At 41.0% G+C, this 15,101-nt stretch overlaps 1 protein-coding gene across 2 annotated transcripts in view; it reads right to left on the reverse strand.

Moving 5' to 3' along the window:
• Positions 1 to 1,049: 1,049 nt before the first annotated feature.
• The window catches only part of EEIG2 (EEIG family member 2), a 60,709-nt gene continuing 46,657 nt past the window's right edge, over positions 1,050 to 15,101 (reverse strand). For both annotated transcript variants that reach the window (XM_055139336.1, XM_004620040.2), the window contains 5 exons: positions 11,874 to 11,969; positions 11,545 to 11,734; positions 11,316 to 11,443; positions 10,278 to 10,347; positions 1,050 to 4,816 (listed from right to left, as the gene is read on the reverse strand). In XM_055139336.1, coding sequence (XP_054995311.1) covers positions 4,774 to 4,816; positions 10,278 to 10,347; positions 11,316 to 11,443; positions 11,545 to 11,734; positions 11,874 to 11,969 — 527 coding nt within the window. In that variant the 3' untranslated portion in view covers positions 1,050 to 4,773. The remainder of the gene's footprint in view (positions 4,817 to 10,277; positions 10,348 to 11,315; positions 11,444 to 11,544; positions 11,735 to 11,873; positions 11,970 to 15,101) is intronic.

Below are 15,101 nucleotides of genomic sequence, written 5' to 3' on the forward strand. Positions count from 1 at the left end.
CAAAGCTTAAACCCCAGAATTTCATGATGTTGTGAACAGATAAGCCAATGATAATGTATTAAAAAATATCCAGCATCGATTAGAAGCTGGAATATGGACTACTGATGCACTTTCAAATTCTGGCCTCCAGATTGAGGGAAAAATAAATTCAAGACATCATAAAGAAGGCATAAAACTACCCATAAGACATTCACAGTCATGAAATGTTTTATCTCAATAAAAAACATAATGGCAAAAAAATAAAAGCCCACTCTTAACACTCTAACCCTCAAACAAAACAATGCCAAGTATCTACTATATGGCATGTTTCTAGTATTAACTCATGAACCATCACAACCTGAAATGCTTGATGACATTATTACTGTATTATTTGGTTTTGGGGCCACATCCTGACTGTACTCAGAAATTACTTGTGAGAAGACTGGGGTCGGGGGACTCATGTGGCATCTGGGATCGAACCTGGGTTGGCTATGTGGAAGGTGTTATTGCTCTGGTGCACTTACTGAAACATCTTTATCTTGTGTTAGAATAAGTCCAGAGGGGAATTTGAATTCAGCTTCAGGTTTGCTGTGGTCCCAGGTCACTGCACAGACTGCCTCAGAGTTCACAGAACTGTCTTTCACCAGAGGCACTGGAGTCTGTGCTCAACCACTTAGTGAGAAAGAAAATGAAAGCCTTAGAGAAGGCTATGTTGGTCAATTTTTACAGTATTTTTTGGGGGAAGGGTGGGGAGCTCCCAAGCAGTCTTAGGGGGCCCTGGGATCACTCCAGGAAAAGGGTCCAATGCTTAGAGCCCAGTGATGACCCAGACTAAGGGTCCTGCAGTGGTAAAGACCAGCAGGACCAACCCCAAAATACTTAGGGTGTGAGGGCCTCACCCAGTGACACTGGGGAACCTCCAGAACTCTAAGTGGTATTTAAGGAACCCCACAGTCCCCAGGGTCAAACCAGGGTCTCATCCATGCAAAGCACATATCATTATTACTACATTATTGCCCAGGCTCCTTTAGACAGAATCTTAACTAAAATTTTAAGATACAACATTGTAAACTTTAAGATATGATTTATTGAATGTGTATAATAAGATTCACCATTACATTATTACAAATATTTTACAATAAAATTTTTTTAAATAAAAAAGAAAACGTTTCTTGGATTTATATTTAACAGTTAAAACATATATAAATATGAAGGTCATTCACCAAGTATTAGAACAGAATACTGATGGAATCACTTCAATAAAAGTTTTTTGATAAACATTTGCATGATTACTCACAATTTTATGAACCTTCCAGAGGATGAGAAAGGAAGGTTATCCTCCCAAATTGTGTTTAAAAAAAGAAAATTAAACTGAATGGCTTTCTCTGAATAGGATTTGGTCAACAAATATCAGAGAATTTTCTGTTATACATAAGAGATACATACACATAAAACTATCATATATACAAAAATCTGCAAATGCAGGGTATACTCTATGTGTAAATTGAAATTTCAACTTTTTAACAATGGGGAGTAGCTAGCGACCGCTCAGACATTTAAATCACACTGTTATAATCTTATAAACAGTCACATATATAAGGGACTAATAAGGCCTTTATTTCCAGAGCAGTCTTTACATGGTTAGTATGCACATATTTTTTATCCTTTATATTTTTAGATTTCATATTCTTTAACATCCCAGCTATTAACATTATGCAGAGTACCTAAGCCAACCAATGAATAGTGGTATAACAGTTTTAACTATAAATAGGACTTGATTATGTTTACATAATATACCATTTAAGAGAATTGACCAAGGTTAATTTATGAACTGCCCCAGTTTAAAATAAAATAAAACCCCATAACAGGAGCCCTGTCTTGTTAAGAGCATTATATTGGAAGTCATACTTCAATGATGTATTCAATCACATAGCCAGTTTGAGCTTGCAAAGTGATCTAGTTAGCATGGAAATCACATCATCTAAAGTATTTCTGGATGTTTTAACTTGCTGAAACCTTTGACTACCCAAACTTGAATAAGTTTGGATTGGTACAAGTTGGGATTTTTTTCTTTCTAGCAACAAATGTCCTTTGTGGTCCCCAATTTTCATGCAACCCCACCCCCCAAAAACAAAAAAAAATCACCCAAATATAAGAATCTAGAAATGTGGGTCTGATTACTGGGATATAGTATTTTGCTAGAACGGGAGATGGGAGGGCAAATGTTAGATTCCTGATCAGAACTTTCTCAGGTTATAAATGCTATTCTGAATCCAGAGGCCTTTGAAGGTGTCAGTCACCGATGTGTAAGCTGGTAACCCCGGGCTTTGTTCTGTGCCTTACTATCCTTCACATCCTTCCTGGTCTCAGTCACTGGCTCAAGTCACAGGAGGTGGACTCTCCACTGGACAGGAAGTGGGCTCTCTACTGGTCTATGGATTTTCCCCAAGCAACTTATTTATTCCTGTTCACAAAAAAGATAGCTTGAAAATAACTTGAGGCTAAGTTAGAAAAGGGAAATCCATATACACCTGCAAATTTTCCAAGATTGGGTGATTTGATATATGACTTTTAATATTTAAAGATCAATTTACTGAAATATTTTTTCCAATTTGTTTCCCTCAACCCAAGACAGGACCAAAAGTGGACTTGGTCTTTAATATTCATATTATCTTTTTCAACAGCAGTATGGTAAATATATTAATAGTACATGTTTTAAGAAAATAAAAAGCAGAAACTAGGGCAGACACTGAGGAAACTGTTCACAGACATTTTCAAAGGACTATAATGAAATTTTGATTGTACAGTATGTTGGTGGAATACAAAATAAGAGTAAAGTAATCCAAACTACCATGAACTAGAGGACATGCCATCTTTTCCTTTTGATCCCTAATAAATGTCCCCATTTATTTAAATACATGTTATATTTTCATAAATTGAGATATATCTGGCAGCTGCTAAATTATAAAGGTATCAGGCCAAAGCACCTGTAAGACAAGTGTGGTGTCCAGACTGGTGTCCAGTTACCTTCGATGTAACTGAGAATGTCCTCACTAAACCTTGCATACAACCTTATTTTTATTGTCTCATGATAAGCTGCAAAACCATTTGCAGAAGCACCAATAAAAATAGAGCCTCAAATAATATTTGTAAAATAGAAAAATGTTTTAAGACATTATAATAAATATCTCTTAAGCAGTATCTTCACATTGATATTAAAATCTTCATTTTTCCATAAGATATACTGAGTGGACCAGTTCATTTGTTTATTTACAGACAGCAGGTCTTTTAGATTTATGAGACTAAATGTTTAAGCCAATTTTTTCCTTCAAAACAAATTTTAAAAAATATAGCTAAATGACTCAAACCCTCTCAACACGGTATTTTTTAAAAGGGTATTTTTAAAAAAATTTCAGCATCTATCTGAAAAAGTAGTACTGAATTCATTTGGAAAGCTTAGTCCTTGAAAGATTAAAAAAAATAACCCTAACATGAACTATTTAGATTTCTTTTCAAATCTTTAAATTTGGGTATTAAAATAATGTCTCCTTAAAAATGAGATATTTCCTCCCTTATTTTGCCAACATGAAAATATTTAGACCAAAACAATTCTAGTCTAACATTACATTTCTCAGATATGGATTTGAAAAGAGTGGAAATTAATGATTTTTTAAAATACATTTTTACATTTACATTTTTTCTTTAGCGACTCATTTAAAGAAAATAGCTTCCACACAAACTGTCATGTAAGACTAGAAAATCTCTAACATTTATCTGCTGTGCTGTTAAAGTGGATCCAGATCAGAGAGCCTTATTTTAAAAAAGCTCAGCAGTTGATGCATGGTATAGTATATTCTTGCCTCAAAATTACTAACTTTAAGAAAACATCGTATCTGATCACAGGGAGAGAAAACGGAAAAGCACCCACCTGGTTAGCCATATTAAGTAGCGGACCCCTGCCTCTTACTCCTTGGAATAATTTTTAGTTCCAAGTAAGTCTTAGCTCCCAGGGAAAAGACTGTTTCTGATCACATTGTAGTTCTGTTATTCTAAAATCTGACTCTGAAAACTGACGGATGTTATTCATGTAGTTAAACCAGCTCTGATACCAGGATGCCTTAGGTAGCCAACACACCAAATATCAAATGTATCTTGAATGTCTTACAGACCACTGGTGGGAGTTCTGCTGCTCATCTACTATGAAAACCTCATGAGACACGCTGCATAGTACTGGCATCATGCCCACTCATGTATTTCGAACTGAAAACACATTTGTCACTTAATTTACAATGGATACACTTAGAATTATTAAGCATTTTATGTGTTTAAAACTGTAGCATTAACATTTTACCCATATATCAATTATGGCATCAAAGAGAGTTAATAAACTTAGTAGAATACTGTAGGTATCATAATATGGAAGGTTTCCTTGGGAGGAAGCATATAACTATCTGAACTGAAGCTAGAGGGTTTAAATTATATCCACTTATTGTCTCTTGAATATAAAAGTAAATGATCAGAGCTCCAATGGGTGGGTCACCACTTTCTTTCTACAAGAAATAGTAGAGTTTTTTTGATTACATGCAGGGCCTCCAGAAGCTTCCAGGAACACAGCACATGGCTGAATGGCAGCACTCTCCCATGAGGGCGCAGGAGGAGAGTGGGGCACTTCACATCACTCGGCGTCAGCTCCCCCCGATGTGTAGGGTTCATGGTCTCCCAAGTGCTTGAATCAAGTGCCTGCAGAACTCAGCTGTCATATATTAATGAAGCTTTGGCTCATGATCTTGACTTCTAGCGTTTGATCACGACTTGTTCATAAGCTCCAGACCCCACTCTGAAAGGGCAGGGGAAAAAAATTTAAAAAAATTAACATTCTGAGCTGTTGCTCTTGAAGTCGCTCTAGATGACCATGCCCCTTAACCATGTCAGAGGCACTAGATCTCTCTCTCTCTCTCTTTGGGTTTTTGGGTCACATCCAGTGATGCTCAGGGGTTACTCCTGGTGGTGCATGGGGGACCATATGGGATGCCAGGGATTGAACTCGAGTCAGCCTCGAGCAAGGCAAATGCCCTACCCGCTGTACTATCGCTCAGGTCCCTCGATCTCTAATAGAGAGGATTTCCATCAGACTTGATGTCAAGACAGAAAACACTTTCAGTATTAAATATCTCTAGTTCACATATCTGATTTGTCCCTAGTACTCTCATAATAATCTAATTTGTCCCTGGTACTCTCATAATCTAATGGATAACTGTAGCACTGTCGTCCCATTGTTCATAGATTTGCTCGAGCGGGCACCAGTAACGTCTCCATTGTGAGACTTGTTGTTACTGTTTTTGGCATATTGAATACGCCACGGGGAGCTTATCAGGCTCTGCTGTGCAGGTGGGATACTCTTGGTAGCTTGCCGGGCTATCTGAGAGGGACAGAAGAATAGAACTCGGGTCGGCTGCGTGCAAGGCAAATGCCCTACCCATTGTGCTACCACTCCAGTCCCATAATAATCTAATAACTTTAAAAATCCAAACCCTATCAAGACACAGAGGCAAAATTAAAAAAAAATAGAACAAAAGAGTTGCTGGGGCAGACAGGATACGGGTTAAGGTGTTGAACCTTAAACACACAGCTGACCTGTTTGATTTTCCTACAGAGCATATAGTTCCCTAAGCATCGGAACACAGTGCCAGGAGTAAGCAAGTCCCTGGCACCACTGTGTATGTGCGGTCCATACACACACACCCTTCCCCTCCCTTTCCTCTCCTCTTACCCCACCTCCACCCCGCACAAGCTTGGCAATTTTGGAATAATTTTGGACAGAAAAGTTGCAGACAACACAGAACTCTTACAGATGTTCAGCTTCCCTGGATATTAGCACCCAACACAAGACAATGGTACATGTTTATAAAAACTTAAGTTTGTCAAAATTTAAGAGATCAACATTAGCACAATGTGATTAATCAAATAAGACCTTGTCTGGATTTCACCTGTCTTTCCACTAATGGCCTTCTTTGTTCCTGGGACACTACATTTAGACAACAGGTCTTCCTGATCTGTAACAGTTTCTCAATCTGTTTTCCTAAACCTTGATATTTTTTGAAAATCATTGGCAAGTTATTTTATAGTATGTTTCTCAATTCAGATTAATCTGATATTGTCATATTAACAGCCCTGCCATTTTCTGGAGAAGAGCATCACTGAGATTAGGGACCTCATTACATCAAGGAAAGGAGTATATGATAGCAACATGACTTATCACTATGATATTCATCTGGATAACTTAGTGAAGTTATCTGTTAAGTGTGTACACACATACACACACATACCAGGGTCCAGAGACAGAACTGAGAGGCTGCACTGCATGCTTTACAAGGAGGTCAGGGTTCATTTCCTAGTACCACATTGTTTCCTGACAACCACCGAGAATAGCCTCCAACACTTAGCTGGGGGCAGTATCTGAGCTCTTCTGTATGTGTCCCAAAAAGCAAAAAAAAGCCCCCCCCCAAACAAAACCAACCAAAAACCAAAAGAAACACACAAACAACACCCCCCAACCCAGATATACACATATTAAACAAAAAGCAAAAACAAAAACAGCCTCCCCCCCCAAATCACTATATCACTGTCATCCTGTTGTTCACTGATTTGCTCGAGTGGGCACCAGTAACGTCACCATTCGTCCCAGCCCTGAGATGTTAGCAGCCTCTCCTTACTTGCCTTTCCCAACGACTGAAGGCTCTTTCAGGGCCAGGGGAATGAGACCTGCTATTGTTACTGTATTTGGCATATAGAATATACCACGGGGAGCTTGCCAGGCTCTTCCATGTGGGCGGGATACTCTTGGAAGCTTGCCAGGCTCTCTGAGAGGGACGGAGAATGTATATCAGAGAATACAAGCAAGTATATTAAAACCAAACAAATGTGCTGCTTTAGGCACATCAGTGGGCAAGACTAAGTGGCTGAGCTCTTCTGGGAGCTTTGTTTTATAGTCTCTGGATCTTGGCCACTGATGGGATTACATGTTGTTGCCAGGGGCAGTTTCTGGGTGTGACCGCTTAGTTACTGGAAAATGGGGGATCTGGGTGGAAGTGGCCCAGTCCTGATCTGAGCAGGCTTGGCGATCTCACCCCCGAGTCCCACATGCCTGAGTTCCTCTGTGGGTTACTTTATGCATGAGGCTTGACCAAGTGTGTGGAGAGTGGCCTTGAGCATGGCTGTGGCTGGGTTTCGGCTGCCAAGGCTCTGCTTGTGGTGGGGAGGGAAACTCAACCTGTCCCCCTCCAAGGGACCCCAGTGAAGAAAGCCTGGCACAAGGGTAGGAGATTCTGCGGTGCTCTCTTCTGGGAGCTTTCCCCCAAAAAACAAAACCAAACCCAGACATACACACATACTAAAATCAGTCTCATCAAAGAGTATCCATACTGACTCTGGAGGCTCAGGGTTTGCCCTGAGTTAATGGATGGCAGTTTCTAGTCCCATAACTACGGTACTATCTTGAGACGTCCCTTCATGAGACCAGAGCATGAACATGAAATGCAGGTGTCATAACGCTTGTGTCATTTGACACAGTCTGTCTTGTGAGCTATATCTGTATAATGTAAATTTAAAGGGAAAATGATCTGGAAGAGGAGTTTATTTCTCCACTAGTTTGGTTTGGATGATTGTTGGCTACTCTCCCCTTCTTCAGTCAGGGAGAGGCCACTTGGCAGAGGTCACAAGGGGCTACTCTTGGATTGAGTCAAGGACCAGGGATTTAAGGGGTGATTACACGTATAAAACATGTCCTTCAGCCTTTTGAGTAATTCCCCTGTCGCCAGCCCTGAGATCACATTGATTTCTTTAAAAAAATTTTAAAAATAAAATTGTAGCTTATGTAGCATGGTTACAACAGTGCTAACATTCATGCTTCTGATGTACAAATTTACTGCAGTATCACCACTGCCAAAGTGCCCAAGACCCTCCACAGCTGTCCTTGGAGATGACTTTTATTTTATTTTTTGTTTTGGGGCCACACCCGGTGGTGCTCAGGGGTTACTCCTGGATCTGAACTCAGGAATCACTCCTGGTGATGCTCAGCAGACCGGATACCAGGGACTGAACCCAGCGTGGCTTTGTGCAAGGCAAGCACCTACTCACTGTACTATCACTCCAGTCCATTGGAAATGACATTTCTTAAACTTCCTTGTAAATTGGTAAAGCCACATGATTGCAAGTTCCCCCAGGAAACATGAAGGGAATTGGGTCAATTTCTGCTTTGCCTATAAAAAAATTAAACTTGTCTTATCCTGGTAACCAGGCAATTTTGATATCACAAGTGAGAAGGATGGTGAAGGACAAAATAGTGGGTATCTGAGTTAATAAATCACATTCTGGGACAAAGCTGTCCCATCAGCCAAATCACTGGAATTTTTTTTTGTCACAGCAGTTTAAGTCTTTGATTATATATATATAATATATATATATTTAAGTCTTTGCTTTTACATATATGTGTGTATATATTATATACTCTACTAATGAAACATGGCAAATACTAAAGTGTTCAAATTTACAAGCCTGGTTAAAGTATTTAATGTATTTAAATTAAATAATGGCTCCATCAAGAATTTCTGTTACTGATGATGTACCTAGCACTTTGACTATAGCTATAATGGAATAATCATATATGTTACTGCTACTGTTTCTTGGTTTGGGAAGACAAAGATTTTCCATAAGCCTGTAAGACTGTATAACCTGGATTTATGGCAGCTGGATTTACTTTTTTTTTGTTTGTTTGTTTTTCTTTTTGGGTCACACCTGGCGATACACAGGGGTCACTCTTGGCTCTGCACTCAGGAATTACCCCTGGTGGTGTTCAGGGGACCATATGGGATGCTGGGAATTGAACCTGGGTCGGCCGCGTGCAAGGCAAACGCCCTACCCGCTGTGCTATCTCTCCAGCCCCTGGATTTACTTTTGGATGAGGTCCTTTCTGCTTTTTCCTTGACCCCTCTTGAGTGATCAGAAGGAGAGATGAAGTGGCAGGCTGCATGAAGGGAAAGATAACACTGCTGAAAGATTCCACCTGGTACCCATGCCTTTGCTTGTCAAGATACTGGAGCTTCCGTCAGGCATTTCCATCACTCGACTATTTCCATCATTCAGGGCCAATATGTCATATGGTCCCCTCATCTCCATCAGGAACAACTTGTTTTCCTGTGTTTTTGCCGGACACCTAAAGGCATTTACTGGAAACGAGTACTGGTAGAGGAAATGAAAGAACTACAGCTGCCAGCTCTGGGCATTAGAATGAAGGAGTTGTTTGGGATAAAAGTCTCCCCCCAGTGACAATTCTCGATTTATCTTCAGGGAGAACACTGCTGTGCTGGATCTCTTGTGAAGCATCATGAGACAGGGAACAGGCTTTGGGTGGCAGGGGGTGACCAGGATTCCTACAGTGTCCCCCGTCTTGGGAGTGTCTCATGTGTGCTGCAGGGCCAGAGTGGGCAGCTGGGCAGGTGTGTCATCTTCATCTGAATCTGAGTAACGACTGAAAGGGGAGCTGCTTTGCTGAGCTCCCCTACAAATTTACTGCAGTATCAGTAAATTTACTGAGTTCTGGAGATGTGTGTCTAGACTCCAGTGGGGGTGAGCAAAAGGAGACCACAAGAAAGGTCACTACTTGAGTCTGTTGCTGAGCGGCTATGTGAATGCTCAGAACAGATAAGGCCACTGAACAAAATGCAAATTTAGTTTCACTATTCCTAAAACACCAGGTGAAGAGTTTTCAAAATGCCCTTTTCAACATCTTGCCTGATGCACTGCTGCACCACATTCTGAAATCATACTCAATGGAATAAAATATGACCTGATAAAATGTAATTTCTAATGTAAAATGAAGCATTAGACGAAGAGCTGCAATTCTCCTATGGAACCACTAATTATGTATGTATGTGTGTGTATATATATATATACACACACACATATATCTATAGCATAGAAAATATATATAATCACTAACATATATAGCTATTCTCTGCTTAATATGAAAGTTGTAACAGTCATATTTAACTCATAAACCTTAAAGGAGAAATCCAGGGCTAGAGCCAAAGTACAGCAAGAAGGGTGCTTGCCTTGCATGTGGCCGACCCAGGTTTGATCCCTGGAACCATATGGTACCCTCACCTCCATCAGAATGATCTCAGAGAATGGAGCCAGGAGGAAGCCCTGAGCATCGCCAGGGTTTGTGGCCCCAAAACCAAAAGATAAAGAAAAATTCAGTCTCTTTTTTATTTCAGTGAGCTACGGGGTGACCCACATACCTGTTGGGAAGATGGTGATTGCCAAAGGTTGTACTTCCTCCAGGGCCTACAAATAACCTCAGTCCTTCCTCTGGAAATACATATTTAAGATATTTGTTATAGGAACAATCACCATATTGTCAAATAATATTCACATTATAATACATTTCACATCTGATATTTTAGCATTCTTAAAGGAAATTTAAAAACTCAAAAAAATAAAAACTGCACATGCTTTCAAATAAGCAATTAAAAAAACTCTTTCTCATCAACTTTTCTAAAGCCATTTTTCTTAAAACTGAGTCAAGGAGGCAGCTTTCCCCATAAATTTCTACAAGGTTTTTATTTTTTCTCTTTACAACAAACTACATAATGAAACTAAATCAATTGTTAACTGCTTTCTATTCATGCCAGCATAAGTAATTATACCTTTCAAATTGGAGGCATGTAAATTTTCAGCTTCAGTGAAAATGCTAAGGAGGGACTAAAGAATTCTGCTTTTCTCTATCATTTCCACACCGCTGCTAAACATTCCAAATTAATAGTGTCTTAAAGCACATATGTCCAGTAGTGACAAAGCAAATGTGTAGAGTCATCATTAGGTACATAAACATAGCAAATACTGGCACATACTTCAAAAAATAAAGAACATTTAGGTCTTTTATAACAATATTTTATGAATTTTCCCTTAACAGGACAAATAAGCTGCAAAGTTAATGTAATATATATATATATATATAATGTCTTATATATATGTATATATACATATATTTGGGTCACCCCCAGCAATGCACAGGGGTAATTTCTGGCTCTGCACTCAGAAATCACCCCTTGGCAGGCTCAAGGGACCATATCAGAGAACGGGAATTGAACCCGGGTTGGCTGTGTGGAAGGGGCTATCTCCCTATCCTCAATGTCATCTTTTTACGGTGACAAAATTTAATTTGACTACAATCAGCATCATCCTGTTCTGCTTCCTTACTGCTTGGATCACCCATGCATGAATCACCCATCCTTGGATTAAATCCATCTTTACATCTTCAAAGGCTGTCAACCAACCTTCTGCACTGGAATCTAGGCTGAAGTCCTGACTTTGTAGTATTTTCTCCACAATATCATCCGCATCCACTCTGGTGTCATCTACTCGCTTCAGTTGAGATTCTACAGAGTCTTGTTTCACTGGGCATCTTGAAAAATAAGGGGCAATTTTTCCCCTCCTTTTTATTGTGTTAAGACACAAAAATTGTTTCCCCCTTTTCCCCCATTTGAATGGAGAGCAAGAGGATACCTGGCGAGTGCTTCTGAGGCTGCGTCTTCTTTGTCAGCTGTATCCAAACTTGGTTCAGCTATTTTTTGCTCCATTTCATCACATGGCTCTAGAATACTTTCAACTCCTGTTGAGGTGCTACCCACAGAAGTATTTCTCCTGTGGCAGAGCTCAGAGAAACTTGATGACCGAGAGTGGCACGAGCTATACCCTGTCGGAAAGAGACACTCTGGATGTGAGATGGACCCTGAGCATGCTGCCCTCAGACCCCCTTTTCCCATGCCACAGCAATGCCAAATCTGGGGAAAGCAACACAAGTCTCAAGATTTCAATTTCACTTGAGTTTCTACCTGATACTTTGGATTGCTGGCTTGCATAGCTTGATGTTCGAGAATGTCCACAGGCACCGAGTTCATCTGGAACAGAGGCACTTTTTGCTGAGAGATCTGCAGGTAGGCATAACATGATGCTACTATTACAGTGAACAAGTCCATGGCCTATTTATATACCAGTCTGTGGATTTCACAAAATTCCAAGTTCAATAGCAAGAAAAGCAAGCTACAAAGTGAGTGAAATCCCTTTAAATCTAAACAATTGCACAGCCACCAACCATATCACAAGCAATACAACTGTCATGAAGAACCATAGTATTTTTGATAATATTTAATAATAGCTTAAAGTTATTAATTTTTCCAGGGGGAGGTGTTTGGGGCCACAGATGTATTTCAGTTTTTATTATTATTTTTTAAATTTTTTAATTTTTTTAACTTTTTATTAAATCACCATGTGGAAAGTTACAAAGTTCTCAGGTTTATGTCTCAGTTACACAATATTCAAACACCCATCCCTTCACCAGTGCCCATATTCTACCACCAAAAACCCCAGTACACCCCCCGCCCCCGCCCCCTACCCCCTACTGTATAAATAATGAATTTCACTTCATTTTCTCTTTACCTTGATTACATTCCATAATTCAACACAAAACTCACTATAGTTGTTGGAGTTTCCACCCAAGAGAGACAGACCCACTACCAAGAAAGCATTTGATAATTAGTTTTCCATTGCTGAGAATGAAGAGATATGTAGCCCCACTGCTACAAGTACATAACTCTGTTTTTTTTTTTCCTTTTTCCTTTTCCCTTTTTTTTCCCCCCCTCATCCCCCTTCCCGCACCTCATAGTATGGTGTACACCACGCCGCGTCGACCAGCGTGGGGCTGTTGCTTAGTTCACAGTCCAGAGAGGTGGCTGCTACATTAATAACCTTCAATATTTCAACAAAAACTTACTGTTATTATTTGGAGTTTCCCCCCCAAGTCAGACCTGTTCAAAAGGAACCGTTTCACATTGCTGACAATTATAGATGTTAAGTCTTGGTTTTGGATTTCTGTATAAAGTCCAGGGAAAATTCTGCCAGAAATTGCATAGCCCAGCTCACAGTCCCAGTGCATTGCTGTAAGAAGTCTCTGGAATCAAAGTCTTTAGGCACAGAGGGTCCGCTTCATGCTCAGCGGCTCCGGGTTTATCTGGGCCGAGGGCGTGCCGGTTACGCCCCCTTCCCATGGGTTCCTGGGAGCCCCAAGAGTAAAAACCAAATACCTCTGGGTTTGGAGTCTTAGAGGATGGCGCCTGCCACGTGGGTGCCGCCAACCCGCCGTTTTCCGTGCAGGAAGACAGGGTGGGGAGGAAAAAATCCACCCCCTGGAGCACAGAGTTGTTGCCCAGTTCGCAGTCCCAGTGCATTGCTATTAGATGCTGCGCTGGATGCCCGAATGTGTTAGATCTCTGGAATCAAAGTCTTTAGGCGCAGAGGGTCCTATTTCAGTTTTTAAAGAACTTTTTTGGGGGAGTGTCACACCTGGTGATGCTCAGGGGTTACTCCTGGCTCTGCACTCAGGAATTACTCCTGGGGGTGCTTGGGAACCATATAGGATGCCAGGGGTTGAACCCAGGGAGCACGGCTAATGCCTTACCCACTATACTATTTCTCTAGCCACCCCATATTTCCATTTTTTATGGTCAGCATTTCTCTAATAAAATGAATTCTCAAAAAAACTCAGATTTAGAAAGAAATCTTGCTCTCAAACTTGCAATAGTAAACTAAAAGTGTTGCTTTAACACTTGTGTTGCTGGTGCTAGACTATAATTTGGGCAAATGTCTGTGATTTAGATCAACACAGCATGGGTGCAGCACAGAATTAAAAAGATCTTAAGAAACTGATGACAGGATTCAGTTTCAAAGTAAATGTACCAAACAAGGGCAGTGCCAAAGCCTTTTCTAGCAGTTCCCTGATAAAAGTGCACATTCCAGGGGCTGGAGAGATAGCACAGCGGGTAGGGCGTTTGCCTTGCACGCGGCCGACCCGGGTTTGATTCCCAGCATCCCATATGGTCCCCTGAGCACCGCCAGGGGTAATTCCTGAGTGCAGAGCCAGGAATAACCCCTGTGCATCGCCAGGTGTGACCCAAAAAGCAAAAAAAAAAAAAAAAATGCACATTCCAGATGTCCACCGTGTATTCATGAACCATGACTTCCTCCCCGGCCTGCAGAACTGTGGCCACCTTTGCAGGGGTGAAATATTTATAAACCTGAGCTGTTTTTCACTCAGAGGCAAAAGGAGACCCACTGAGTAACACTGCAACTATAGCACAGTTCTATAAATGATATTCAATGTAGACGCGCCAACAAAGCTGCCAACAAGTAAGTCACGGCAGGGACCTGGCTGTTCTGCAAAAGGTTCTCTCCTTTTTTTGGGGGGGTGTCACACCCTGTGGTGCTCAGGCCTGACTTCTGGCTCTGAGTTCAGGGATCACTTCTGGCTGTGTGTGGTGCCAGAGCTCGGACTGGGGTCAGCTATACACGAGGTAAGTGCTTTAACCCCTGTACTATCCTTCAGCCCTCTGATGAGTTTAAAGAAAAAAAATCATTTAATGGCCTTGAGAAAGGATAAGACACTTTGGGGAGTGAAGACTGTCATCAGCGCAGAGTCAGAGGCGGACGCAGGCACAAATAACAGAACTCAGTTACAGAGCAGAACAGCTCGTCAGGGAGACTGAGGAAACAGGAAGTGCAGGGAGACTTGTGCTGTATCTGTGGGATCTGAGACACCTGAGGACACGCCCATTTGCTAGTCACTGCCCCACATTATTCAGGATTACCAATAAGGCCTATGTTGAGAACATAAGTGGTGACCGACAGGCACAGATGTCAGTGGAGCAGGTGGCATCAAATTTTTCAGGAGGAAAGCATTCAGGAGGAAGAACCTTCGAGTCAGAAGGGAGGTGTGACGTCAATACCAAATTCTACACTCAAAGTGCAGAACTCACATTCACAAGATCAGATTTATTTATTTACTTGTTTTTTTTTGGGGGGGGAAGCCGCACCTGACAGATCTCAGGGCTTACTCCTGGCTCTGTGCTCTAGGATCACTCTTGGCAGGCTCAGCATATTTATGTGGTGCCATGGATCGAACTAGGGTCAGACATGTGCAAAGCACGTTCCCTACCCTCTGTATTGTTGTTCCAGCCCTAGGAAAAAGATAGATTTACATAGGTATGATATTTGAATGCAGTTGTAAG

This window comes from Sorex araneus, chromosome 5 (genome assembly GCF_027595985.1).
Source record: "Sorex araneus isolate mSorAra2 chromosome 5, mSorAra2.pri, whole genome shotgun sequence".
NCBI classification, from domain to species: domain Eukaryota; kingdom Metazoa; phylum Chordata; class Mammalia; order Eulipotyphla; family Soricidae; genus Sorex; species Sorex araneus.